General features: G+C 41.8%; 2 protein-coding genes across 3 annotated transcripts in view; both read left to right on the top strand.

Moving 5' to 3' along the window:
- Window positions 1–5,316: 5,316 nt before the first annotated feature.
- On the top strand, window positions 5,317–23,193 carry SNX3 (sorting nexin 3). 2 transcript variants are annotated; one of them, XM_061366786.1, is made up of 4 exons: window positions 5,322–5,620; window positions 18,557–18,652; window positions 19,015–19,139; window positions 22,518–23,193. In XM_061366786.1, the coding sequence occupies exons 1-4, from the start codon at window positions 5,459–5,461 to the stop codon at window positions 22,621–22,623; spliced, it is 489 nt and encodes a 162-aa protein (XP_061222770.1). In that variant the 5' UTR covers window positions 5,322–5,458; the 3' UTR covers window positions 22,624–23,193. The 2 variants fall into 2 exon arrangements, with proteins under 2 accessions (XP_061222771.1, XP_061222770.1); XM_061366787.1 differs by lacking the exon at window positions 19,015–19,139 and having other exon boundaries at window positions 5,317–5,620; window positions 22,518–22,577.
- Window positions 5,354–26,144, top strand: part of SEC63 (SEC63 homolog, protein translocation regulator) — a 177,182-nt gene continuing 156,391 nt past the window's right edge. Inside the window, exon 1 of the mRNA XM_061366768.1 lies at window positions 5,354–5,377. The gene's annotated coding sequence lies outside the window, so the exon portion shown is untranslated. The remainder of the gene's footprint in view (window positions 5,378–26,144) is intronic.

The raw sequence follows: 26,144 nt of genomic DNA, 5'->3' as shown, positions 1-26,144 counted from the left end.
CTTTTTTGGGTTTTCTTAATAATGCTATAGCAAAATGTTACAACAGAGCAGTACAGAACAGCTTGGAAACAAAAGTTGATTATATGCTGAACAGTATTGCTAATTTTAAAAATAATGTTTATGATCTGGAAAATATTAAGTGATTGAAGTTATGTTCTAACATGTTCAGCTGTTTTAAAATATGTAGTTGCTCCAGACACATCTTCAGTACATAACTAATTTAGTAGTGAACTAAAGTGCCAATTTATCACATCTTGAAAGAGCTGGTTTCAGTGCATTTCCTTTCATCTTGCCTTTATTGAGCATTTATTGGTTTTGACTCATTCTAGCATGTAATAGCTATCAACACCTGTGCCTATTTAGGAATGAATTCCAGTATTCCAGTACAAATCATAGTGAATTGAACAGCCAACTCAAAGATGAATCACAATTGTTGCAATATTTTTAGAAACTCAAACAAGGAAACAACTTCAGTAAAAGTGATTTAAATAACAAATATGTTATCTTTATAAACAGCTTATCTCCTTGAGAACAAAGAATAAACAAGGCAACGAAAGCTGGTGTTTCTTCCATTATTAACTCAGATCACAATATGCACGGGTGAAATGTCAAGAATAATTGGAGAAAATGACAGCATAATCTTCAGCAAAAACATCTGATTTATTTAAATTGTGGGAGTTTTTTTTCTTAATCTTGTTATCCAAGACAGCACGGAAAAACTTCCCATCTGAGGCTATTCCAACATCTTCTACCTAAAAGAATAAGCTCCCTGCAATGCTATGAGCCTTTGATACACCAGCAAACTCTGAGATGCCATCACACACTAGTGTACTGCACACCCCAGGAACTGATTCTCCATTGGCTGTAAGCACTTGGCAAAACCATGTTTTGGTGTAAACCTAAACAAACAGGACTTTCAAGTATACTTCTACAGATTAGCATGGGTAGTGTCCCGTAACAGAGACAGATCTGTTCTGTGACATGTTTGTATACTTCATTTCCTGTAGCTGCCCCTTTGCTCACCTCCAAAAATGTGGCACTGAACCATGTAGAAATTAAATCAACACTTGTTCAACCCAGCTGCATTATTAGTCTGCCAGCTACGCAAAAGTATAGGTGGTCTTTAACAGGAATAAAAAACAGGGGTTTAATAAAACCCCTCCAGAGGTCCCCTCTGGCCTCTGGTGGTATAAACTCCACTCCTTTCAGAAATCCTCATGTGCTAAACCTTATCGGGATGTATATGTCCAAGGGTCTTTAGGCATCTGCCAGATCCTGAATTCCTGCAGGATAGCAGGGTTTACCTGACTGAAAGGCTCCAAGATATTCCCCCCATGAGAAACATCTCTGGCTCCCAAACATAAACATACGTCTGATACGTAACTGGTTATTCAGCCTGCTCTACAAAAATGCATTTTGAGGGTAGTTTTCATCAACAGAGTTTCCATCAAAAGCCATTTTCCTGACATTATGTCAAAACACTCTGGGGTAAACTTCATATAACCACATCTATTCTGAGGCAATCAAATATGCTATTAAATAGTCTACATTGCTTATAAAGTCTCAGATCAATAAAGCTGTGTACATGTTCCCAAACTTAGAGATTTACAGCCATTTTCACTATCTGCTTACAGCTTGCATTTCAGTCTGCTCAAACAGCTCAGCGTATTAGAAATTCATTGCACAATTTTCCAGCTACATGGGCACTACTCAGCATCTCTCAGAACAAGGAATTCACAAATAGAAATGAATGCTCTGAGGAGGTGGATGGCATTATGGCATTTTAAACATTAAAAAATCTAGAAGTGTGTATGAATTGAAGCTGTGAATGCTCCATCCCTGGCGGTGTCCAAGGCCAGGTTGGACAGAGCCTTGGGGGACCTGGTTTAGAGCGAGGTGTCCCTGCCCATGGCAGGGAGGTTGGAAGTAGATGATCTTAAGGTCCTTTCCAACCCTAACTATTCTACGATTCCATGATTCTTCGAGAATAATCCCTTGATGAGAGGCAGAATATTGTGTAAAAGTGATGAGAGAAATTGAATATTATAGTTAAATCTGAACACATAAATCTATATAAAAAATGTGAATATTACAAATTCTATTTATAAGCTTAATACTTTTATATGGCAGGTAAATACACAATATAGATACTCAAACATCATGTTTCGAAGCACTGGCAGCTAATGCAGGAATCAGGAAGTCATTTTTCCAGATAAAGCATTGCACAATTAGTTCAGCGCCTTGTGGGCTCTGCCTTAACCTGAATCAGCATTTCCCACAAGTTTTGACAGAATATGCCTGTGTTGACTGAAATGTGTTAACCTGGACACTTGACAAAAGGCTGGAGAGTCCTAACTGGGTAAATGTGACTTTTTCTCTTAAAACCAAAGAAACAAACAGAAAATACTACTTTAGAGGTATTATTACACCAAATTTAAGAATTAATCATCCATTAATACCTGCTTCTGTGGGTTCAAGCTATGAGAATTTGCTATTCATATTGACACTTGAAGTTATTTCAGAAAATCTTTGTGTCATAGCTGAATTAAATAATGTGTAGTAACAAATCTACAAGTACCTCTTCTTGGATGTTACTCTAAACACTTGATTTTTTGCATCTAATCTTTGGACTTGCAAACACAGCTGACCCCTCTCCCTCCAGGTTTGAAATCTGGCCCAAAGTTCATGTCAGAAACAGAATTAAAACTTTCTTTTGGAATTTATGTTCACCTCCATCCTGAAAGAAGAACCTTTCTAGCAAGCAGAAGGAACTACAGACAGTGTAACTCCAGTCTCATGGACCAAAAACCATCCAAAGTAAAAATCAAAATAAACAAATGCATTTTCTGAGAGTTGGAAGGAAACATGGAGGCTCACAGGTCTCAGATTCCCAACCCCATTCATTCCTTCTCTTTTCCTCATGAGCCAGTGTGGCACACATGCTTACATATGACGTATGGGGGACTAGTCATGAAGCTGGGCATCTTCCCCTTTGTCTCCTAGACCAGAGGATTTGTATGTGACCTCAATGAAAAAAATACCACAGAGATGGGAGACCTCACCAAATTACTGTGACCTCCTTACTTACCAACACTAGTGACACATGGGCACTTAAAACATTCAGTCCCAGTAGCTTGCCTCCACAGGGCTCTCCACCACCAGTTATCCTGTTAGGAAAAGCAGACAAAACAGTGGCACTATGATGGTATGCTGTGAGAAAAGCATTCAACTTAGCCTCACTCTTAGTGCTTACCCAGTGTGAGAACAAATTGTATTCTTGATTCATCATAGGCTCACCAATGTCCCAAATGTACAGCATTAGGCAAGTTTTTGTTTCTCTGGAACAGACAGTGAAACCAAGCTTTGCTGGGAGGCAGTCAATATATTATACTTAAGACAGCCAGATGTGGTAGCATCGGTTGTGTAACAAGCAAAAGGTTGTGTAACAAGCAAAAGACTACTTATGCACACATCTGGATAATCTCAGTAGAATGAATTTTTTCTTGCCTTGCTGCAAGACCAGTTTAATAACTAGTACAATTCAGGTAAGGCTTCCTTTCACTCCCATGTAGTAAAACTCTGTCAGCTTAATTTCTATTTATAATAATGGAGTAGTTGGCAGCTATTAGCAGAAAGGAAGTAAGGACGGTGCACTAATAAGGAGTGATGAGCAGGAAATTCACAGAAAAGTTACCATGCAAACCATCCACAATCATACTGGTTACATGTATGCACTCACCTCTGCTGATTATCTTCTCAATAACATAGGTGACTACTAACCAAACTTGCCCCATGTTAACATTGAGCCTCTCAGATCTGATCTGCAGGCAGTCTGACATGTTTAGAAAGATAAAATAACCATTTTTAACTATCTCATTCTTCCTGGATAGTAATGGAGTGCCCTCAGAATTCCTTCATAAGGAGGGAAGAAAAAAATATATATGCGTTTAATCATTGGGGGGCCACTAAAGAGAGAGACAAAAATCTGGAAGACCTCTTAGATGGTAAGAGTCATTCAGAAATACTAGCAGTGCATTAATATTATCTCTATTCACTAATGTCCCAGGTGCATCAAGAAAGTAAACATTCCACTTCCTTTGGCAACATTTCCTGTATCATAACACACCATCTACTTGAACCAGGTGCTGAAGATTCAAAGATCTTATGTCTTGGAAGGGAACAACCTCTCAGCTTCCCTCTCCCCGTCTTTCATTGTTTTTAACTTTCTCTCTTCATGTTACTAAAACACCTTCTCTCCCACCCCCACCCCCAATTATTCTGTAAACACAATTTCTATTTCCTTCATTTATAAAATGTGAATTCTTGCTCTTTGCAAGCTATGAGGATATAAAATCCGTGCCGGTTGTTCACACTGCTACTAAATGGATTTAATTTGTGAAAATTCAAGGATTTTAAAAAAACTTTAAAGATACTACAGACAACATTTGACACCTTGTTTGCAATAACCTAGATGTTGTTTCCAACACAGAGCACTTGGGAGGCCCCTCCTCCAGCCTACATTTGTACCTGGCCGATTCCTTTTGCCTAACACCTTGCATATATGGCTTTTCCTAGCAGTTCTGTCATCCTGTTTTTCACCATATTTTCATTACAGCATTGCCTTTTCCCTATCTTGATACAGTTTTGTCCATGTCCACTGACAACACTGTTGCAAAAAATAATTTCTTATTCTCTTACAGCGAGACCTAGGTTAAGCTTCTGACTAATATACCAACTTAACCTACTTGGGGCTCACTTGCAATGAACAGCAATCCTTCCTTTGTGCACCCTTTAAAGGCTGCAGGTGAAAAGTTGCAGTCGAGAGTAATGCATTATTATTGTCATGTTAAAACATTCCCCGGTTTAAAAAGAGAAAAGACTATTCTGAATGCGTCGCTGCCCTCTATGTTCCTAACCCACCGCACCCAGAGAGGCCCCCGCATCGCCCTTACCGAGGGCTGGGCCCAGGCAAGCGGCCCCGGGGCAGCTCGCACCGCCTCACACACACCCTGACCACACACGAGCTCCTTCCCGGATGAGAAGGAGGTCTGCTGCGGACCCCAAGGAGGGGAAACCTGCAGGAAGGTCCGCACGACCCCCATGGAGCCCCTCCTGTAGCGGAACCGAGCCCCGCAGTCCGCCCCGGGCCCGCCAAGCCAGCTCCCTCAGGGCCGCACCTCGCCTCTCGCGCACGCCGGGATCTGTAGTTTGGTAGGCGCGCGGCCGTGGAGGGTGTAGCGAGCGTGGAGGACCCTGAGGACTACAGCTCCCAGCATGCCTTGCGCGCGGGCGGTGGACGCTTCCGCTGGCGGCGGCGGCGTGGGTGCGCGTTGCCGGGCAGTCAGCTGGCTGCGGGGTGATAAGAGGGCGGGCGGCGGGGGCGCTCAGGGCAAGCTCGCTCGGTCGCTTGCGTCCTGCTGCGCTCCTCTTGGCGGGAGGAGAAGGCGCCCGCTCCGCCATGGCTGAGACGATCGCGGACACCCGGCGGCTAATCAGCAAGCCACAGAACCTGAACGACGCCTACGGGCCGCCCAGCAACTTCCTGGAGATCGACGTGGGTAACCCGCAGACTGTGGGGGTGGGCCGCGGCCGCTTCACTACCTACGAGATCCGCGTCAAGGTGAGCGCCCGGCTCAGTGGGGAGGGTGGGAGGCAGCTGGGCGCTGCGGCCGGCCCAGTTTCTGCTTCCCGGGGGTGCCCATCGCGCAGCTCCGTGGGATCCGTGCCTGCTCCTCCTGCGGCGGGACCCGGGAGCGAATCGAGAGCGATCGAGGGAGGGAGAATGCGGAGCCCGTGTGTCGGCGTTGGGCTCCGGCCGACACTTACATAACCGGGACGGGTGTCCGCGGGACCGGGCCAGCGGTGGCGAGCTGCCGCCGTCGTGTCCTTCAGGGCCCGTTTGACAGCTGGTGCGCTGGGTACCACTGGGCCGGTGGTAGCTGAGCGGCAGCAGGCTTCACTCTCGGCATGAGAGCAGGGCCCAGCTTCTGCAGGCGGCTGGAACTGGCAACTGTGGCGCTCTGGTGGTAGCAAAGGCAGTGCACTTCGGTTGAAATAACCAAAGGATTAATGATCTTTCGGCGCCACTGTGCACAACTGTCAGTAGACTGAAATATTGCTGTACTGTGAGCCATCTGACTCTAAGTAAATAGAAGAGGCCGAACTCTCACGTATCTGAGGTGTAGTAATATGGGTGGATCTGCCCTGAGAAAGAGTTTAAGTTCAGGATTCCAGCAGCCTCAAAAACCTGTAGAGAATGTGTAAATAACTCCAGTGGGCACACATGCTGGGTCAGAGCTAGCTGAAGTGATAAGGTGAGTGTTTATAGGGAGGCCTTCCTGTTTGCTTTTGTACCTGAAATATAAATTGAGTGCTAAATAAATAAGGTTGTTTCTCATGTGCTGTCAAATTCTTCTGGTGACACTGGACTCCTTCCTAGCTGGAAGGGCAGTGTTCACTAGCATGCCCCAAAGGCTAATAGTCTTAAGCTTGAGAAAAGCTATGTGGAGTAGTAAGGTCTTTCTCATTTCATAAACAGGGCCTGGAGGAGTGGACAGGTCCTTGCCTGTGCTAGTAGGAACTTGAGGCAGGACATCCTTTTAACCTCTGCTTCCAGGGATAAGTTGAAAGATGACTGCTTTTTTTGTACCTTGTGATTGAGTCCACTACCTTCTATAGCTTTACTCTTTTGCAGCTGATTGAGCATGGTCAGTTATTACGGGCAGTAACAGAGAAGGAAGAAGCCTCATTAACTCTCTGTGCCTATTTTTGCAGTATGTGTTCTTTTTTCACGTGAAATACACACGCTGTAGCAGGGAAGGCTTCAGCTGAGGGCTGCTGCCCTGGTCTCTAAAAGTCTTCAGACAAGACTAAAATCCTGCATGGATTTTCTGGTCGAAGTTCTCAGCTTAGTGTAACTTTACTTAAAAAAGCAACATCGTTTGAGATCTAAAGCTATGAGGAAGGATACTTCTTTCATTCTGACACTCCTAAATTGCTATGCCCCCTGGCTATCCTTTGTTTGAGGATGTGCTCATAAGGTGGGAAGAAAAAAACGAAACGGCTGTAACCTGTGTTTGGCCTTTGTGTGAGGACAAACTCGGACTTGCACGCTTATGTTTCATTACACTGCCCTAGCAGCCCACTTTGCAGAAAGATGTAACTCTACCTTGTTTGGAAAGTATTTGTGCCTTAAGCTCCTGATGATGTTCTTTTTTGTGAGATTGAGCATTTGGAGTTGCTGGATGTAGGTAAGATGATACAAAAGGGACACAGCTGTGATACGGCCTTGGAAATGAGACCAAATTTACTGGGTTTAAAATGCATTTTTTTTCTCCCCCTCCCACCCCCCCCAAATCCCCAACTGAGGTTCTTCAGTGTAAAGGAAAGCAGAAAAGCAGGTTCTGAGACAGATTAGTATTAGCCCATCTGCTGTTTGGGTAGAAAATTCTGGATTCTTGTTGTAATGAAGACCTAGAAGTGACTTGAACAAACGTATGCTGTGATAGTACTGTGACCTTCCTCTGTTCTTCCTCCCATCCTGACTGTTATATAAACATTGCTTCCTCCCACTCCTTACTTGCACCTCTGCATGTCTGTATACAGGACTGCTTCTGATACATGATCATTCCCTTTCCAGTTGTGTGCTACTTCTACACAGAGTGCATCCATGCTGTATACATTCACAGCTATCTTGAACTGTAAATTGAGTTTTATGTCTCTCTGTGCTGGAAGGCTACAGAGCAGGTAATACAAGTCATGCAGAACTGCGTTTGCTGCCTAAGCTTGTATCAATTAACTGCTTCTCAGCAGAACATAGACCACAGAATCCTAGAATAGTTAGGGTTGGAAAGGACCTTAAGATCATCTAGTTCCAACCACCCTGACATGGGCAGGGACACCTCACACTGAACTATGCCACCCAAGGTTTTGTCCAACCTGGACTTCAACACTGCCAGGGATGGAGCATTCACAACCTCCCTGAGCAAACAATTCCAGTGCCTCACCACCCTCACAGGAAAGAATTTCCTCCTTATATCCAGTCTAAACTTACCCTGTTTAAATTTTAACCCATTATCCCTTGTCCTGTCACTACAGTCCCTAATGAAGAGTCCCTCCCCACCATCCCTATAGGCCTCCTTCAGTTACTGGAAGACTGCTATGAGGTCTCCACACAGCCGTGTTGCTAATAACACAAGTTTCAGTATGGGAGAAGAGTTAGAACTTGAATTGCAATAGTATTTTATTTCTAAAATATAGGTTTGTATTATAAGCTGTTGGCGCATGGTGGGCATCAGTGCCCCACAGTGGTGCTAGTAGTGGCAGCAGTACAGACCTGAGATGGAGTGAGTTACCTGTGCTGTATCTGGAAAAATATTTATTCAACTAACATCAACATTAAAATGTTTAGGGGTGCAGAAATGGATACCTTAACTGCTGCCAAGTTCTGGTAAAAGCTATTGGACAGGCTGATGCTATGGCTGGAAATCATGCTAACCCAGAAACATTGTCAGAGAGGACACAGACTTAAGTTTGAATCAAAGCAATTAGACTTGCACCATTCCCATGGTGTTTACAACCTTGGTATAAGGGTAATTCTGTGTTGCTTTGTCTGAGTCTCAAAGCTTAACTTTTTGGGGGAGAGACTGAGCTTGCTGGAAGACACTTGAACTGATGTCGTATAACTAGTATGTTGCAAAAAGTACTTGTGTGAAGTACTGCAGAGGTCCCCCCCAAGCTTTTATTGGGAAGCTTTCTGATGGTATTGCAGCTGAAGCATATCTGTTGCCTGAAAAGCAGCAAGTGGAACAACCTCATGCTTTAATTCTTATATTGCTGTACTCATCAGCTTCTGGTGGAAGCTGGGGAACTTAAAAGTTTTGGGTAGACTGCTCAGCAGTATACTGCTAGATAAGAGAGTCAATTGTATTTCAGTACTTATGAAAAACCTTACTGTTTCCTAGCATGTGTGCCTGTGCAGGCTAGTGGGATGGCTATGCACCATGGTAAATGCATGGTACTTTCACAGGCAGTTAGGCTCAGAGTGCTGCAGGTAGAACCTATGCAGCACTTCCAATGGGGCAGCTTACTTCACAGAAAGTCAGTAGGTCCAAGTATTGACTTTCTGTGCCTGAACTTGCATTAAATAACATACTGTTCTTGGCAGACTGGACAAGGTGATGACAGAAAGCTTTCCACTGTAGCAACCAGTATAAGACAGTGTGGTGGTATGCCACTGCAGTGCAGCTTGGCAATGAAAGTCAAATGTCTCGTTCACTAATGGTAAAGGCCATCCTTCAGTACTAAAATAAGAAATCTGAGTGGATCATGTTCTTGACAGGGTGCTAGAGAATCTGCTCTCCATCAGCAGCATTAGGCAGTCAGTTTGCATCATTTTAAGGTATTGTTTGTGTGAAGGCTTAGTGAGCTAAAAAAAGAGAGCAAAGCAATAGGGTATAAAGCTCCAAGTGCTTTTTCTAGTGAAATAAAACTTGATACAGCACTTATCTCACCTAAAGGTATGTAGATCATCACAGTATGGTGACTGCAGTGGTCACAACTAACATAATAAACTAGACGGCCTGCCAAAGTAATACAGCAGACTACTTTGCTGCCCTTGTGTCTTGAGAGGTGTGAACCAGCAGTTAATTTCTCAGTGTAAATACCCTTGCGTACCATATGCAGCTTCTTGGGAATCTTTAGCTGTTCACTCAGGAACCACCACCAGAGGGGTTGTGGTTCCCTTCTACTTGTTACACATTTTCAGGGTGGGCTTCTTGTCAACACAGGCATGTGAATACTTGATAATGTTTATAGGCTGTCGGCTAGTCCTTTCTCTGAATTCCAAGAAGCAAATGTAGACAAATTGCAGTTGTATTATCATCCTACAGCATGTCTGCAGTCCTCAATCCAGTTATCACCTGACTTCTGCTGTACTTAAGACATAGTTTTCCTAGTAACTGGGTCAACAGGAATGTCTTTGCTCAAACAGATTCTGTGCAACGTCTTCAGTTGCTAAATCCTTTAAGAAGACAAGGTAAGCTTTACAAGTTAACTCTGATCCCAGCAATTGGTAACATACGTTAGAGTCATACAGCCACTGTAAAAGCAGTGCCATAGGAGGTAAGCACATTGATTAGAATACTGTCAAAAGAGCATACAGATATCCGGGAACTTGCTGCATCTGGGAAAATATCCCTTTGTTCACACTGTATTATCTGTTATTGTTTCTGTAGAAGTAAAAGTGACTTCTGTGCTGCCTGTTTTAGTTGGGTTTGTCAATTAGACTAAAAGGTTAAATTATCTGTTGATGGTTAGTGAGAGCTTGCAGAGAAGTCATTAATAGTCAAACTGGCAGTTAGAATTATAATAAAATACCTGCTACAGGAGCTACTACTCCAAGTAGTTAAATAATTCTTTTTAGTCAAACCTAAGTTAAACAAAAAGCCTTTGTCTTAATTCTGTTCTTTAATACTGAATTGCCTCTAATCAGTGTGAGTAAACTTGACACTAAAGCACACCGTAGCTTCCTGGGGTCCCACAGCTCAGTGGCTTGTCTTGAGGTATAGAAGGGTAATGCCTTGCTGTTGTGCTTCCAGATGTGAAATGCATCACTTGAGTGATGCCAATGCTCTTGAAGGCAGCATTCATCTCTCCTGTCTCTTCTGCAGAGAGACTTCTGTAGACTTGCAGAGGTGTTTGACTGTGTAGACCCAATGTGGGGAAGGAAATGAACACACAAGCTGTGAAGTGCCTGCATTGTTAAAAATAATATTGGTCTCGAAGGATTGGGGAAGTGTATCAAAGTACTGCTGAACTTCAGCTGCTTTTGAAAGTCTGTTCTCATCTTAACCCACTGTTTTCAAGACGTGTCTTGGATACAATACTTGCATTTCAGCATATTTATAGTAGTCCAACTTGAGTGACCGATTTGAGCTTGACTTCTGCAATCAAAGTCAAAGTAAGATGGTAAATGAACTGAAAGTATAAATTTCTCAGACAGCACTTATCTTATGCCATGGCTTTGCAAAGTGGCATTCCTGATCTGGTGAGTGTGCCTTTGAAATGCTGTCCTTGAACAGTGCCATATTTCCTGTCCTTCATGTGTTTAGCTAGGTTTGAAGTTGCAGGTTCTTCTCCCACCATGAGAAGAATCAAATCCACTGGTATACATAGTTGACTTCAGCATTGTTCAGTTTCATAGTCAGTGAAGCTTGTGGTGGGGTAATGACTAAACACTCAGAGTTGGATGTGTTTGGGGATGCATAATCAGCACTAATTCTTTCTTTACTACTGCAAATCTTGCATCACACTGCAAGTCTACTCTAACTGTAGTTTAATTACTCTTCTAATACCCTATTCTAGACTGTGCTACCAGTTTTAGACTCCTCTTCAAAGGATAAAAATGCAGTGATTCAGGTGACTTTGTTCTACAGCCCACCTTAAACACTCACTGTGCCACTGAGCACAGAAAAGGATATTTAGAAAAGGGTAACAACTTCCCAGGACACTGACTAGAGAAACTGAAGTAGGGTGGCTTGGACAAAAGAAACTTCTGAAGCAAGGAGAGATGATTTACAAGTCTATTGTGTGTATTTACTCTGCGCAGCTGATTTTTCTGTAGTTTTTTATTAAACTGGGTTCAAGAGCCTAGTCCAAAGGTACTGAACTGGTTTGGTGTTGATGTCTGTTACTGTGCAAATAAAATAGCCAAGTCTCTCAATAATGCTTCACATTAGTATGCTAGTTTAACTGGTGACTTTGAGTCTATTTCTGCACATACAATGTGGGCCTTGATTGTCATGTAGTAAGAGTGTGCTCTAGTACAGTACTGAACAGACCAATCAAATGAACAATGACTGATCTTTGTAGGATGGATGGCTGTGATCCAGGTAGGCATATGATGACAAAGTATTTTGATATGTTTTTATTGTCAGATGATTTGTCAAAAAAGTGTCAGCTTGAACTTCAGAGCAGTTGGGTCTCTACTCTTTCATCTGGGGAATTTAAATAATGCAGTGTAGATGTGAGCTTCTAACTGTAGGGGACATACTTGCTTTAAAATTTTTTTTCACTTGGTAGTGCAATGCCAGTTGCACTACTGGAGGCTGTTTTAGCAAGTAAATAACCTGAATGTTTATGAAGCTATAGCACAGAGTGCAGGGTCTGAAGTTGCTGTTACGACCTTTTTTGATGTGAGAAGGACAGAGAAGCCCTAACCTTCTGCTCAAGGTATAAAAACAAATATTTTACTGACTGAAGACAGGTCCGTGAACATATTCCTTATGTGGTTACTTAAGAATGCAGCTCAAAGCTGCTGTCATGGGAGGATCTTCTGTGGTACATGACAGTACAGTCTGTGTTGGTCACAAAGCCAGTCCTGAAAGTTTAGCCAATAGCTAGCATATAGCAGCTTTACTCTAAAATCCAGAGGAAAATGAAGCTGTATCTGAAGTGGTTTAAAGCTGTCTCTGTACCTGGAAATAATGCTTCAAAGACTATGGGCCTAAGCTGCAGCACCTGCCAAATATGAAGATACGCTACAAATTAAAGAATGTGAATGTTACTATTCCAATAAAAACTGGAAATATGAAGAGTTTTTTGTGTGGTATTCTTGGGGTTTTTTTGTTTGGTTTCTTCTTTTTTTTTTTTTTTGCCCCTAAATTTGCCTACGTCTATGCCAGTTATCTCTTGTTCCTTACATGCGTATGAAGTGTAGGGATGCTGGACTGTCTCTAGCTGACAAAGCATGCTAAAACTTCTGTTCCTGATTAAAAACTATCAATTGCAGCAATTTGCTGCAATTTGTTGGCCCCATTTAACTGTAGCTGGTAGATGTCAGCTAATGATGTTAAAGCATCAACTTAATGTGATCCCTCTTCAGTCATTCTCAATAAGGAATGAATGGTAACATTACAGTAGGCCAAACCAGAGCTTACGGCAGTTGCACCTTGCAATCATATAAAAGTAGCAATCCCTTCTTTTTAAAAAGAGTATTTGGTATGCCAAAGGAGGTTTTGCCTTGCTAACCCTGAAATGATTATCTGGAATTATTAATTCTGTCTGGGTGTTGTAAAAGCCTATGCCTGAATGTGACCCTCTGTTTTTACCTTTGGCTTCTAATCATGAAACCCAAAGAATGAAGAATCCCTAAACAATGTTTTTCTAGATTTAACTCTGCTTTGAGCTGTTTGACGATGGCACACCATAATTCAGCTGTTTGTGATGATGGTGAACTTTGGGTCAGGTGCTGCTTGGCTAACACCCAGACACCTCTACACTTAATTTTCATAGAGCAGCTCTGGGCTCAAGGCATTTGACTTGGCAAAAGTTAACTCTTGTCTAAAAACTAATAGTCTTTGTGTTGGAATTACGATTTTGCTGCTTTAGTCTTCAAACTGGGAAGCATCCTAGCTCCATGTCTCAGGGCTTTGGAATGGGAAGCTCTATGGTTCTTGGTATAGCTTAGGTCAGCATTGTTTAAAACTTGGGTGTATACAAATGGTCAGATTTCTCAGTGTTCTATTAAATTTTTTTTGCCTGTAATGTACCCTCAGTAGACCTGGAGGTCAGATGAAAGGGGAGGTAGAATTCTGCTTTGATCAAAATGACTGAAACTTAAACAAGTAACAGTCTCTTCTCTGACCTTTTGCAGCAAGGAAAGGTTTTACTTCAGTAAACAGCAGAAAACTAAACTTCTAGCAACTGAGGTTTAAAGTATGCTTGCCTTCTTTCTTGCTTTTTATAATTGTAGGAAATGGGGAGGTAGCTGCTTATGTCAAGTCAGGAAGGAAACAAATCACTGGCAAGGTTTCTGCAACAGTGCACTGCTGGAACCAGTTTCTTGTACCAAAGGGCAGCAGGCTCTTGTGTTAAGGGAACTGTACTTTTCTGTCCTCCCTGAATGCTACTTTCTGCACTACCCCAGAGCTCTTACTGGCTGTCTGTAAGTGTAGCTGAAGGGTGTAGTCTCTTGACAGATTACAGCTTCTGTGAAGAGATAGTAAGAAGCTTGGATTTAGCCTCTGAGAGTCAAGGCCACAAAATTCTATCAGAAGTGAGCTGAGTGCCTTCTTTCACTGTTTTGATGGAAATAGAGATGCATCAAGGCTACCATAACCTACTTGAAAAGACAGCAACAAAGTAGGTACTGTGGCAACACTGCAGCTTTATTCTCAGTCTGTTAGGAGTGGGAGACATGGGCAACGCAGGGCTGCTGCTGAATGTCTCATTGGCAGATGAGGAAATGGACCAAATTCACCACAGAAACTATCCTGGACAGCTACTGCTACAGAGCTTCTGCAGCTGTGGGGCGGACTGGGCTGCCATGACATTCAGAGTCAGCCTTGTGGAGTGTCAGCATGTCCTCTGAAGGAACCCAAATGCAGTTGGCTTTCAATTTATGTCTGGAAACAAATGTGTAGGAGCAAGTCTGGCTATTTGCAAGGCTTTTTCCACTCATTGGATAAATTAATCTAGTCTAGGTAACAGAACACTTAAAACTTCTTAGAATTATGAAGTAATGTATTTAAAGTACTCTAACTTTCCTCCAGCAGTTAAGGTAACTCATATACCAGAATGGCTGCACTGGGGAGGTGTCTGAAGCTGAATGGGCAGTATTGACTAGTACTCAAACTACTTGCATTCTGCCTGTGAAAGTCTCTTCACTTGTGGGTGTGTATATATATATGTATATATATATACACACACATATATATACATACAATTCTGGGACTTCTGGCTGGCCACAGCTCAGGGATAAACTGAAGCAACAGCTAAAAAACTTACCTGGTTATCCAGATTACTGCCTTAGGACTGTCATTTGCTTCTGAGGGGAACCTCCTGAGCTTAGAGTTGGACTTGTAGCTTGGATATGTTATGACATACATGTAGCTGAAGAAACATGCTTGCTGTGAATACAGGTTTTGCCCTGAAATCTGTTAGGAGGCAACCACTGCTTCCCATTAGCAGTTTGATGAACACTAACCAAATGTAGAATCTAATTTGGCATCCGCATGGAAGAATGCAGGAGTGACTTAAGGGTCTGGGTTTGTCATCTGCTGTTTAACTATGTAATTGGCACCAGTTCTGACAATGTTTATTTCAGTGTACTAGCTTGGCCATTAATTCACCCAGCGGAATACAGACTGAAAGCCTAATGGGTGTTTGCATATGGTCTGATACAGAAACAGTGCTAGACAGAATCTGTCTTGCGTTAATTCTGTGCTTAGGGTTTGGGGCTGTGTGGGACTTTACAGAGCTGATTTATTTGCCATCCTGGAATAATGCTTTATCTATAATTGAGTAGTGACTTTTGGTTGTCTGGTCTCTTGGGTAATGCATAATCCTGTCAGGTTGAGGGCTTGCATTCAAACTGCTAAAAGGCATGATTTTGTACTAGGCAGTTGTTGAAAATGTTCTTAATAAAAAATTAGACTAATTATTACACTGTAGAAGAAGCAATTGCTGCAGTAATTATGCTAAATTTATCAAAGGAATGAGCTATGCTCCAGGGGCTGTGCCAAACTGGGTCATGAGTTTCATGACGGTAGGCTTTGCAGGTCCGCAGGCCAGAAAGCTAACACTGTAATGCTGAATGAGCATGGGGAGATGTGTTTGTGAAAATGAAACTAGTCTGACTTTAAGTTTTGTCCTTACTCTTATCTCTGTTTTAGCAGGCAAACAAAGCACTACAGTGTTCAGAATAACTACCAGCACCTTAGTGACTAAACAAAGATAACTCTTAACATAAACTGTGAAGCTGAGAATAACTCCTTTGATATCCCCTGTGGTCTGGAAGTGACATTTCAATAGAAGTTGATGCCTTAGTATTGTTTTCCTCTACCAAATTCTTGCCCAGATAGCTCATGCTTCAGCAGTTCTCTGGCTTGTTTCATGAAAGCCATGTACCCATGATAGGTGGAGGCAACAGGACATGCAGAAGTCCTTCCTGCCAAAGGAAGAAGTGATCTGCTCAAGCAGGGTCATCATCCTTGGTGAGAAAGGCACATGCAGTAACCTCAGGTGTTAATATATTCTGAGTTAAAAATACGGAGCTAAGGTGTAAGTTAAGAAGTATAAACAGGACTATGAAATTGCCTTTTTTTTTTTAATAGATCCTGCCTGACAGCTGTATCTGAAGAATGCAGCTCTATCAGTACTATCTGCTAGAGGAAGGAGAATTGGTGTAGTTTCTGGCTTTTAAGAAACATGAGGTTTAGCAGTTTTAATTCATATCCAGAGTAAAGGATGGGGCACACACTTTCCTTTAACATGGGGTTCTCAAGATGTGACTTGTAAGCCACTTAGAGTAATGGGAGCCTTCAGTTCAGACATTTCAAGTGCTTATGATCAAAACTGGAGATTTTTCAGCTGGAGGGGAAAACAAGTACTCTGTCCTTTTCACCAACTTGCTAGCTGGGCTAGCATGCCAAAAGTTCAAAAGGGAATGTAGAAGGTAAAACAAGCTCAGTTGGCACTTGCGCTCCCACATTATACCTGTAAGCCTGATATGTTGATTAGAGATTAACTTTAATAGACTTCGTGCCCAGAAGCATGAAAAGAGTTCCTGAAGACCTGGGAACCCTTTGCATTTAGCTGCTTTTATTCAGTTTTAATCCCTTTTATAAGTAACTTGAGAAAGTAATATTTTTTTTTTTGCAGGTGAGAGCCTATGTGTTAAATATGGTAGGACTTTATATCCAAGATTCTGACAAGGAGTTGGTGTTGCAGTGTGGAAGGCTGAACTTAGTTAAAAAGCCAGTAGCTGAAATCAGAGAAAAATAATCCAGTATTCTGGGAACCTCCTTCATGCACTCTGGGGGACCTAGCTTTATTCACTCTTGACTGAGTATTCTTATTGTCGAGACAAGAGTGTTTCTTTATAAAGCCTGACTTTCTGACACAATAGTCTTAAGTGCAACTTCATTATTAGTCACTGGTACAATAAACAGTGTTTTACCTTGGAAGGAGAGCAAAGATTTCGTAACAAAATATTTTGTACTTTATCATTTAAGTGTGGACTAAACAGCATGTGAAAGTACACAGTTAACTCTTCAAGTACTTTTGCACTGTGACAGCCAAAAAACTTGTTATTGGTTGGCAGTAATGTAGTGGCCCATAGTTGTAGTACTGCCTAGTGCAGGAGAGCGTCTCTGCAATTAAACCTGGTTTGAGCACCCAGAAGTATCACTCTATGAAAGCTTAAGCATTAATGGTCTACAGATGATATTGTACAGGGATATCCACTCAAACTCTGACCAGAATGAGATGACTTACAAGTTAAAAATAAACCAAGAAAAAATAAGTCATTAGCTGAAAATGGCTACTGTGGTTCTGCCAACAGGAAACATGGGTATAACTATAGTCTCATGTGAACATCAGCTTCCTAGGGTACTTCTCAAGAGTTTTATTTTGAGGTGAAGACAGTGAATATGCAGTCTGACAACAGCAAGCTTTGGTCTGTTAAATGCTGGTTATGTATGGCAATTACAGACTTTTGGTCTTGCTTTTAGTAGGTCAGATGCCTACACACATTTTTGTAACACCCTAGCCAGTTTGATATCTCAATGTCATTTAAACTTCAGATTGTGGTCTTGGATCTTGGGGTGACATCTAATCCTAATGACACCTGGGGACGTCATTAATAGTGCATTCTCAATGTCTACTCTTAAAATAACATTTAAGTTGGATTATAACAGTAGTATAACACTGCACCCCAAGAATGAATAGAAGCAATATAGGCTCTCATGAGTTAGTGAAAGGACATGTGCCAGGGTGCTTGTGTATTTAGCATGGTATTGTGCAGCATTATAGCCTTGTTTCCATTGGACTGTTTCAAGGGTATTAGAATTGAGTGCTGACTCCTAGCCTTGTTCAGGAAAGTTCTGCCTAATCAAGCTGTGCTTGGTATAACTTTGTAACAAACCAGTGTGATCTCATCACCACTGAATGTTAGGTTGCATCCCCATCTTACTGACATCTTTGTTGCTATTCAAACTTGGCAGCTTGTGCTGTCTTCAGCTTCATCTGTCCTGAATGGATTCACTGTAGGACCTAATAGTTTTGCTTTTGAAAATGTTGGAAGCCAAGGTGTATCAGGTAGCGGAAAAGTACAGGAAGCTTGATTATGTTCCATGCTGATACCTGAAACACTCCCTTAAATGCAGTAAGAGGAGCCTGTGTGGACTGTGAAGACTTTCTCTTCCCCATTCCAATTTCGTGCATATGCTGGCATTGGGAATTCAGTTCCTGAGACAGTAAGAATAGCACATGCTTGTGCAACCTTAGGAACATATCCTGAAGTGGCCAGCAAATCTGCTATTCCTATTAGGTGATATGGTGTCAAAATACCAGTGATTAGGATGAGGCCTACAGTTAAGCAGTTTGAGGCACAACTTACTTGTGTAGCTTACAGAGCTTTATTGGTATTTCTGTATCTTGATTGTTTCTCAGTACTGTTGTTGCTTAAGTAGAGCTGATTTATAACTCAACAGTTTGCTTCTGCTTATCAAAACTTCTAATTTGTCTAATAGATTTCTTATGTTCTTGTTCTCAGACAAATCTACCTATTTTCAAATTGAAAGAATCTACAGTCAGAAGAAGATACAGTGACTTTGAATGGCTAAGGAATGAACTAGAAAGAGAAAGCAAGGTGGGTAAAATGAAAGTCTTTATAGACATACAAAGTAGTGGTGCTAAAACATTATTATGTTATAAAGCATATATTAGAGCAGATATTGTGCTTGAAAATGTCCAGAACTAAAACACTAAAACTTCATAAACCTCAGTTATACAATGCTAGCGGCTGTTTAATGGTTTGGAGTTAATTGAGAGTTAAACTACTTGAATTCAGCTTACATCTATGGGCAGATACTGTTCTTCTCTGGTCATGTCATCTTACTTCACTAGGGGTGTGATTGAGTTGGGTCCTCTAGGAAGAGGAAGTGGCAGAGAGAGGAGCTGTATAAACTTGCTCACAGGCTGTGCTTAAGGATGCCTTTTTAAATCTTTCAGGTTGTGGTACCACCTCTACCAGGAAAAGCTCTTCTCCGTCAGCTTCCCTTCCGAGGAGATGACGGCATATTTGATGATTCCTTTATAGAGGAAAGGAAGCAAGCTCTTGAACAATTCATAAACAAGTAAGTGTTTGCTGTAGTTACCTGGAGGCAACCCCAGAACTCTGCTCTGAAAAACTGAATTAAAACCGCTAGTCCTCTAACTAGGGTAGTTTCAGCTAGGTCCAGAATGATAACTTTCACTAATCTTGCAATAGGACATGCTAACATTGCTCATTCAATGTTCAGTTACATATTGTAATGCTTACCTGAGCAGCTGTTGTTAATTTATGTAAATTACTAGTAAAATTATAGCATTCAATAGTTCTACTTTTCATTTCTGAAAAGGTATCTTCCACTGGGTGAACAATGGAGCTTACAATGGGTTTACAGCAGTTTACTTTGATTGCAGATGTGAGGTTTTATCAGCTTTTGTAATGATGCATATTTTCTCTAATCATCATGAGAATCTTTCTGAAGATGTAAAACACTACCTGAGGTACACACATACAGGGTTTGAAATATACACTTTTTGGGTTTTGTCACTGCCTTTCAAAGGGTTAGCAGAAATTACAGTAACAGTCTTACAATTCTTTTTCTGCCATCTGACACTACTAACTGCCATCTGTATACTGACCTGAAGAACTACCTTAGTCTCTTTAACTGTGAATCTAAACAGTGTATAAGAAGGAATACTGTCAGTTAACCAGCTCTTCCAGTGTCCAGAGCAAATGCTCTTCAGACCAACTGGATTTGAGACTGCTCCCTTTTAAAAGTTCAAGCTTGTCAGTTCCACTGGCATTCTAACATTGTTCAATAGTAATGATGTTTAACAGGAGCAGAGGATGTTTGTGAGTTGAGCCATAATTCAGAAGAATCTGCTTGTCAGTTGTTGTTAGTCAGTTCAGGCATGTGGCTTGGAGTTGCAAATGATGGTGACCCTGTGAAGTCTCTGTAATTTTTTTCACATAGTTGCTTGTTAGCTCAATTTAGTGGTATTGTTAATGGTTCTGAGCAGGTAAAATGCTTCAGACTGCTCTTTGTTCAAAGACAAGTGGAATGGATTTCCAAGGCATCTAGTTTTCCGTTCACACTACATGAAGGCAGATGGAATGTGTTTTGGGGTTTGTTTTTTAAGGCTGTACAATCAAAGCAGTCATGACTGTAAAATACAGCTTTTATCCATGAAGGCTTAGGATTCTACTTTAAATGCAGAAAGCTTTACTGAAAACTTTCTATGCTGAGTTGAGTAATATGTAGGGAAAGGGGGCTGTTCATGTTCTGAAGCAGTTGATAGTGGAGCAGTCACCTTGAATGGAATCTCTGAAAAACTCAGTGTAGCTGACAGAAATGGAGTGGCCACTTTACTAGTATCACTTATTCAGTCCTACAGCAAGTAGTGCATTGATCTTGTGGAAGTATAAGACTTCTTGGTCAATTTTTCTTCCTTTGAAACAAAACCAGACTGTTAATGCAGATACTGAGGTAGTGGCAGACTTAAGTACAGCTGGAACAAGGCTCCTCAGGCACAATTCCCTGTTATTCAGCCTCATCAATTTATTCTAATGGCATCAAGCAAATATCACTAAGTCTCTGAACCATGTAGAAGCTTTAAGGCTTGGCTTTTATGCAGTACTTGGAGTACTAGTGAACTTAGACTTGAATATAATTTGCCTAATATATGCATATTACTGCAAACTCAAAGATGGGCTTTGCTTCTAGAACTAGAGTCTCTCAGGTAACTTTTATCACTGTGTCCAAAAAAGACTTGGCACTGGTGCCAGTTCTTGATATCCAGGAAGAGCGGTGGTGAGAGAAGCTTTATCCCTTTAGGTACAGAATCTAGATGGGCTATATCACAGCAGTGCAACTTGAGTCAGCTCTTTTGGGCCAGCTTGCGCTTTTCTGCCTGAATCTGACCTTGGGATACATGAATATTCTTGGAGTAGCAGCTGTTAAGTGAGTGTCACCTTAGTGAAAAATGCTGAAGAAAAGCCAGTGCAGAGTAAGATACTCATGTGAAGCCAAGAGCTAAATCTGAGGGATCAGATGTAGTCTTGCCATTCAGCCACCAATTTGCAAGACTTCCTGAACAGGAGAATGAATATGCTGCTGCTCATCATCTTCTCCTGTGTAATTTTTCCTTAAAGTTCAAGCAGCTGCAGTCTGATGGGGGTAAGAAACTCAAACTAGTTATTCCAGGCTGTCTTCCTTGTGAACTAATGCTTGAGATTGTTGCTGACCTACTAGAACCTGGCTAGATTGATAGGCTTTATGACTGCACTTGAAATAATCTTAGTGCTGAATAGGACAGCTTAGCTTCCTCAAAGGACACAATGACAAGTGGGCAGTAACAAGTGAATCTGTCCAGTGGTGAAATAAGCACTGGTACAGATGCGTCTGGAGAAGATGCACCGAAGTACTTGAAAGTACTGATGCTGAGCCACAGGAGTTGACAATGTATTACATGTGTTCAACTAGATATAATGTCCATTTAAAGTACAAATGTTCTGACAGGTATGGGGGCCATAAGGCTGACATAAGCTGCTCTAGGAAGGATGGGAGGTTTTCTGTTTTCAAGGAAGAAGCCTGTCTTGATTGACCAAACTGAATGTAACTTTTTTGACACCAAGCTGTTTTAGGTTTTTGTAAGTGATCTATTTCCAGGGATTCTGGTTCTCTTGGATTTTTACCTGTACAGAAGACTTCATCACATTTTAAGGGTTTAAATGTATACCTTGTGGGTTTCTTCTGAGCTTTGGAGTATCTTCTAATTGAGTTTCAGCTGCTTTACTGCTAAAAGGATGGCGGCCGAGTCTTTATGTGGAACAAACCTAAATCTGCAGTAGAGATTCTGGTCTCTTCTAGCACAGACAAGCTCTATGTCTCTTATGTCTCATATCTAAAGATACCTGCAATAAACAGAGTGGCCAGTACCCTCTGGCCATGCATCAGTGCTGCTTGCACATGCAAACGTGGACCTTTGACCATGGTAAAACAGTGCTCTTAAGTAGTGTGGGAGCCTTCAGAAGACCTTTGCACCCCCTGGTGGAGTAAGTCTTTAACTGTGCCTGGGCTAACTGCTATTGAATTAGACTGGGGGGTCAAGCAGCCTTTAGAAGGGCGTCCTGTGTCAAAGGCATCAAGTCCTGTAAAAATCTGCTTGGCTTGCTTAACTTTAGGCTTAATGCTAAGATGGTAGTCCTCTCATTTCAGGTGACAGATGATGAAGTAACATGCATCTAAGTGATCATGTGCATCTAAGTGATCTGGGTTCCTGTGGACTAATTTCATCTAGGAGAAAATGACAAGTCTTGCTGTTAGACATCATTCCAGTCACCAGCGGTGACCTGGAAGTGAGATCTGTGCCTAAGTGCAGAGCCATATAGTACTGGTATAAAATCTTGATAGCTGCAAGTAGGCTTGATTTGTTAGCACTAATGCTTGTGTTTTCCTCTCCAGGGTTGCAGGTCACCCACTGGCACAGAACGAGCGCTGTCTTCACATGTTCTTACAAGATGAAGTAATAGACAAAAACTACACACCATCCAAAATAAGACATACTTGAGTTCTGAAACTGTCTTCTCAAATATTAGTGGTTCTTATGCTTGGTTTTAAGAGGTTGTAGTTTGTCTTAGCATGCTGAGGATAAACAGGCATGAAGTCTCCACTAACATCAGTACACTGCTTGATCTTTGCATATGCTTTATAGCATTAAAGAACACACTTGTCTTCTAGCTAAATCCCTCTGAATTCTCAATTTAAAAGTATTATACTATGAGACCATCCACCCCTTGCAATTTCTCACAAACCTTTCCACTCTTATTTGCAATGACTTACAATGTTTACTGACTTGGCCTTACTTGAACTCACAGTTGTAGTGTCACATGTTCACCTGTATTTCACTAAATTGCTATGCTGTTTCTGAGGTAGTCATCTGTCTGAACCTGTGTAGAAAGACTGCTTTATTTCTGATACCCTGTATGAGAAACACTTATGCAAATGTCTTCAAGCTTATGAAACACTTTATACTGAAGTAATGAGGGAATTATCTTTATATTCTGTAAGAGGAAAAATCAAATTTATATACTAAAGTAACTTGTCTAAAGTTTTGAAATAAAACTGAAAATGCACTTCAGATGTGTTGTCACTCTCGACCTTGAATGTGGGGTATCTCATGTTTTCTGAGAAGCACACACTTGACTGTCAGTGAACTGGTGTTTCAGCCTTGCTGTGATGCTCTTCTGCAGTGCACTCTTGTGTTACTAACAGACAGCACTAAATACTGTTAGATATTTGCGCTTGCTGCTCAAGTGTTAAAGAACATATAAAGATATTGAAGGCTGTTCCTGTGTTGTGAAGCAACAGCTGCAGCCTTTCTTGTGATAGGCAGTCAGCAGATTTATAGCTTCAATAAACTTTGGAAAGAGTACCTTTCCTACCGGCTATGAGAGGCATCAATCTATCTTCAACTAGCAAGTGGAAGTTTTACCATCCTACAGAGACATTAATGTTGACATAACCTATGATATATTATAGCTTCATTCCTAGGTTAAAGTAGCTCTCAACAAATACAGTTAGGGACATGAAGTCATACCAGTGTGCTATGAGATGTGCTCATAGACCATTTCCTTGAGCATTAAAGGAAGGGGAAACTGTAGAATTGTATAACCACCAGTGAAATGCAGGTGGTTGGTGACTGAACTGCAGCTCAAAACCAATACTGCTGAAGTCTTTTTCTCTCACTAGATGCTTTTATGGCTGGAAGATGTGCCTTAGTGCCTCCAAATGTGACAAGGGCATGACCTGTCCAGATGTTCATGAAATCAGATTAAAGAGCATGCTAGTAGCAATCTCATCCAGTATTTTGTGCTATTTGGTAACTGTACCTGTTGGCTTAGATGTGGTTCTACTGCTTTTTCCTTATAATACTTATCACAATCAAGAACATGTACAGACTTGCTGGCAAAGTTACTAGTTTCCTTTCACTAAGACCATTAACCTCCTTTATGGCAATCTGGGTGTAAAAGATTGCACTGACACAACAGTGGTGGCTGACTGGATTATATGTAGTGCCAGTACCTAGCTACACTGAATAATCAGATGCTCAAATAATTACCCTTTCTCCCTCACACTAAACAAGGACTTTGAATCTCTCCAGCAGTTATATTCATAAAATTGGGGACCAGAACTGATAAAGCCCACTTGCAGCCCAAAGCTGACTTGCTTTCCAAGAGGTTTTTGGTAATGTAAAATCACTGCTAAAATTCCATGTGCTTATTGAATTGTATGTAAAATTGAGTTACTCTTGGAATTGGGAAGAAGTTCTAAATGCCTATCAAGTTTTATTATTTAGGTTTAGATACGTAGTAAGGTATTTTCTCAAATCTTCTTTTCTGAGAGAAGCTTCATTCAAAAACCAAAGTATATGCCCCATCTTGTCCCTGAAAGATGATGACACAATCTTTATCATTTGCTGTGCAAAACACAAAAAGCTGAAGAGGGAAAAGCTGTATGCTTGATGGCAGATCATTGCTGTTTCTAAAGTGAGGACTTCTGTCAACGTCAGTGGTTAACATTGTCTGCACTGGTCTCTGGGATTTTACCTGGCCTTCAGTCCTTCAAGATGAACTAAAGACCTTAATTCTAGTGTATTGCAACTGATTTAGCTTCTGTGCAATCTGCAGCACTGAGAGGAAGGCATGGCCTGAGATTAGCTGTGCCTCAACCAAGGGGATCCCAGATTGTGAGTCTGCTCTGTAGCAAGGGGTAGGTCCTGCAGGTAAAAAGGTGAGATGTGCATCGCCCCAGCTGCTTTGCAACTGGGAGAAAGCTAGTATAGTGTTGCATCCTCTGGCCTGGGTGATCGAAGGACGAGGGCTACAGCATGCTGCAGAGGGCATTCTTGCTGCTCTGGGACAGCAGCATGAATCTTACTGAAATGATTGATGACTGTTCTGTCATGGGTTCTGCACAGCACTGGTTCAACTTCTTTAGCTCATAAACTGAATTGGCACACAGTGGAGAACCACAATTGATTTTTCTGCCCTGTCCAGTTCTTTTTACAAGTGCTCCATCCTAATTAGTATAGAAGATGTTTTCAAGTCCTGTAGTCTGTGCTTCGTCTCACCTGACTCATCAAAAGACCAGTCTTGTATGCTTAATGGTCTGGCTGTCTTGGAAAGGGTAGGACATGAGCCCTATCAGACTGCCAATGGAATAGAGCTGGGGTGAAAACTGACCTCTGAAGCGTAAGATTTTTGTATTTGGAGTCAGTGGAGCTAGGAGTTCACTTGTGGTCTGTATTCCTTGACACTGAAAACCAATGAGCCATTGATGTATGCTGTACAGTTCCACCTGTCATTTTACTCTGTGTGGCTCATTGTCACATGAAGGATATGTTATATTCCCATTCTATTGCCAACTTGTTCTGTGCATTGGGAGCTGTTTACCTGTTCAGTGTGATGACACAAATGAACACTTTAATAAAACCTCAGAATCTTTAGTCATAGAATCATAGAATAGTTAGGGTTGGAAAGGACCTTAAGATCATCAAGTTCCAACCCCCCTGCCATGGGCAGGGACACCTCACACTAAACCAGATCACCCAAGGCTCTGTCCAACCTGGCCTTGAACGCTGCTAGGGATGGAGCATTCACAACCTCCCTGGGCAACCCATTCCAGTGCCTCACCACCCTAACAGGAAAGAATTTCCTCCTTATATCCAATCTAAACTTCCCCTGTTTAAGTTTTAACCCGTCACCCCTTGTTCTATCGCTACAGTCCCTAATGAAGAGGCCCTCCCCAGCATCCCCATAGGCCCCCTTCAGATACTGGAAGGCTGCTATGAGGTCTCCACGCAGCCTTCTCTTCCCCAGGCTGAACAGCCCCAACTTTCTCAGCCTCTTTTCATACAGGAGGTGCTCCAGTCCCCTGATCATCTTTGTGGGCCTCCTCTGGACTTGTTCCAACAGTTCCATGTCCTTTTTACGTTGAGGACACCAGAACTGCACACAGTACTCCAAGTGAGGTCTCACAAGAGCAGAGTAGAGGGGCAGGATCACCTCCTTCGACCTGCTGGTGGTCACG

The sequence above is a fragment of the Neopsephotus bourkii genome, unplaced genomic scaffold, assembly GCF_033783945.1.
Source record: "Neopsephotus bourkii isolate Nb327-2 ecotype Australia unplaced genomic scaffold, CSIRO-AGI_Nbou_v1 NB_1358, whole genome shotgun sequence".
NCBI classification, from domain to species: Eukaryota; Metazoa; Chordata; class Aves; order Psittaciformes; family Psittacidae; genus Neopsephotus; species Neopsephotus bourkii.
Note: the sequence above shows the minus strand (reverse complement) of the source record. Positions and strands in the feature narration are given on the sequence as shown.

Coding starts and splice junctions, on each gene's coding strand:
- SNX3 (XM_061366786.1), top strand. CDS start 5,459: ATGGCTGAGACGATCGCGGACACCCGGCGGCTAATCAGCAAGCCACAG. Junction 5,621..18,556: donor CCTACGAGATCCGCGTCAAG/GTGAGCGCCCGG, acceptor TCTTGTTCTCAG/ACAAATCTACCTATTTTCAA. Junction 18,653..19,014: donor AACTAGAAAGAGAAAGCAAG/GTGGGTAAAATG, acceptor TAAATCTTTCAG/GTTGTGGTACCACCTCTACC.